This window comes from Diplotaxodon limnothrissa, linkage group LG11 (genome assembly GCF_057381915.1).
Source record: "Diplotaxodon limnothrissa isolate DT_005_m linkage group LG11, D_limnothrissa_male_GT1.1, whole genome shotgun sequence".
NCBI lineage: Eukaryota > Metazoa > Chordata > Actinopteri > Cichliformes > Cichlidae > Diplotaxodon > Diplotaxodon limnothrissa.
In genome coordinates this window covers 22615302-22617245 of record NC_140606.1, presented here as the reverse complement: position 1 = coordinate 22617245, position 1944 = coordinate 22615302, and the positions used below count along the sequence as shown (strand labels likewise).

General features: G+C 49.8%; 1 protein-coding gene across 1 annotated transcript; it reads right to left on the bottom strand.

The window, feature by feature from the left end:
• Positions 1-372: 372 nt before the first annotated feature.
• Positions 373-1675, bottom strand: pou3f1 (POU class 3 homeobox 1). The gene has a single exon (XM_085365363.1). The coding sequence runs from the start codon at positions 1672-1674 to the stop codon at positions 550-552; it is 1125 nt and encodes a 374-aa protein (XP_085221489.1). The 5' UTR covers position 1675; the 3' UTR covers positions 373-549.
• Positions 1676-1944: the final 269 nt, after the last annotated feature.

Here is a 1944-nt window from a genome sequence, read left to right as displayed (position 1 = left end):
CATCACACTTAATATAACAAAGAAAGTATACACTAATATTCAGATAACCAGTTTAAGCCTGAAAAAAGCTAAATGTTCATTCAGTGTAGGCTTTTCATCTCCAGTGTTGATCATTTTCAGGCTACAACCTCATTCGGGTCAGCGCCTACAGTTCATGGTACACCAGGAGGAGATGGACTCAGTTGCCACATTTAATTACCCCCTATTTGGAGCAGCCATTGGATATCAAATTTACTTTATATGCATGTCTCCTCTGTAAAATTTTGGTAAATAAAGATCTTTGTTTCACTTTAAATGCGCACGGAATCAGTAATAGCGAATTTTTTTTTTCTTTTTTATGATTCTTTTTTTCTTAACGTTTTTTTCCTCTTGCCATCTATTTGATGAGCACGCGAATCGCGAATACTAAAGGCAAAACTGATCTGTTCAACTTTTCCACGTCTCTTTTCTCTCAGGAAAACAAAAGCCAAACTTAAATACTGTAAACTCCATAGCCCCTTTCCCTTTTCTATCCCCCCGCGGAAATGCTCGGATTGTTCATGAAAACAGTCACTGCACAGGACTCTGTAGTGTGCGGTGTAGAGGAGGGGTCTCTGCTTGGGAATATACGTCCTCCATATTCGGGTGAGGGACCCCCACTGGTGTCATTCTTTTCTCTTTTTGTCTTCTGTTGCAAAACCAAACACGGACAACCTCTTTATCCAACTGCAGAGTACCGGCTAAAGTGCTGATTTCATGAGCAGATGGCTTTGGGCATTTTAAGAAATGATTTTCCAGCGCCCCTTTCACAGCCACTTCGATGGAGGTCCTCTTCTTTCGTTTCCTGCCCTGCGCAGCAATCTTGTCCAAATTGGTGGGACTGCCCGTGTTTGAGTCTGTCTCCTCCAGCCACTTGTTAAGGAGCGGCTTAAGTTTGCACATGTTCTTGAAGCTGAGCTGCAGCGCCTCGAACCTGCAGATAGTGGTCTGAGAAAAGACGTTTCCATACAGGGTGCCCAAGGCCAACCCCACGTCCGCCTGCGTAAAGCCAAGTTTGATCCGCCGCTGCTTGAACTGCTTGGCAAACTGCTCCAGATCGTCGGAGCTGGGCGCGTCCTCGTCCGAGTGATCCTGGTGGTGGCTGAAAGCCTGCTGGGGCGACTCCATCTGGTTGTCGTGGCTGGCCGAATCATCGTGGAGTGGGTCCCGCATGCCATGGTGCAGCGTGCCGGGCTGGGGACTCAACATTGCGTTGAGGTTTGTGTATCCAGGCTGTGAGTAGACAAGTGACTGGTGGCCGTTAGATGCTGGGGACAGCGGGGATAAGTGGTGCGTCGTGGCAGGCGCCCACGAACCATGGTGGCCACTCTGCGCCTGCTGGTGCACCAGGTGAGACCTGTGGTGGAACCCGTTGCTCAGGTCCTCCCTGCTCGCCTGCACGCTGGCTTTGTGCTCCTGTCCGATGTGGGTGCCGCTGGACCAGTCTGTGTTGGAGGTTGGCAGCCACTGATGGTGCGTCAGGCTCATCGGGTGTCCCGTGTTGGTCGCCGCAAGCCCTTGCAAGTACTCGTGGTGCATCATTTTCTGTACCTCTCTGTAGGTCGTCCCCTGGTGCATCCTGTCCGAATCCGGATGCATGAGCGGGTTAGACGGTAAGGAGTTATTCCTCGGAATATACTGAGCTGTTGTCGCCATGGCTCCTACTTCGAAAACTGACGAGCACTTCGGAGGTCTCCAGGCTTTAGAGCCAAAACGCAACAACCTGCTCTGGGAGGTCTTGTGGAAGAGCGAAGACACGCCTCCTCTCCGCTTGTATTGGCTCCTCTCCGATTCAAGCCCACTAGGGACACACTCAATAGGCGCAGGGGTTCAGAGCACGGTGCAGCGCATTTTTCGCACAGAGCTCCGATCTTACATATGTTATAGAAAAACATATGTTCTATTTAATAAATGTCTCTGAGTTTT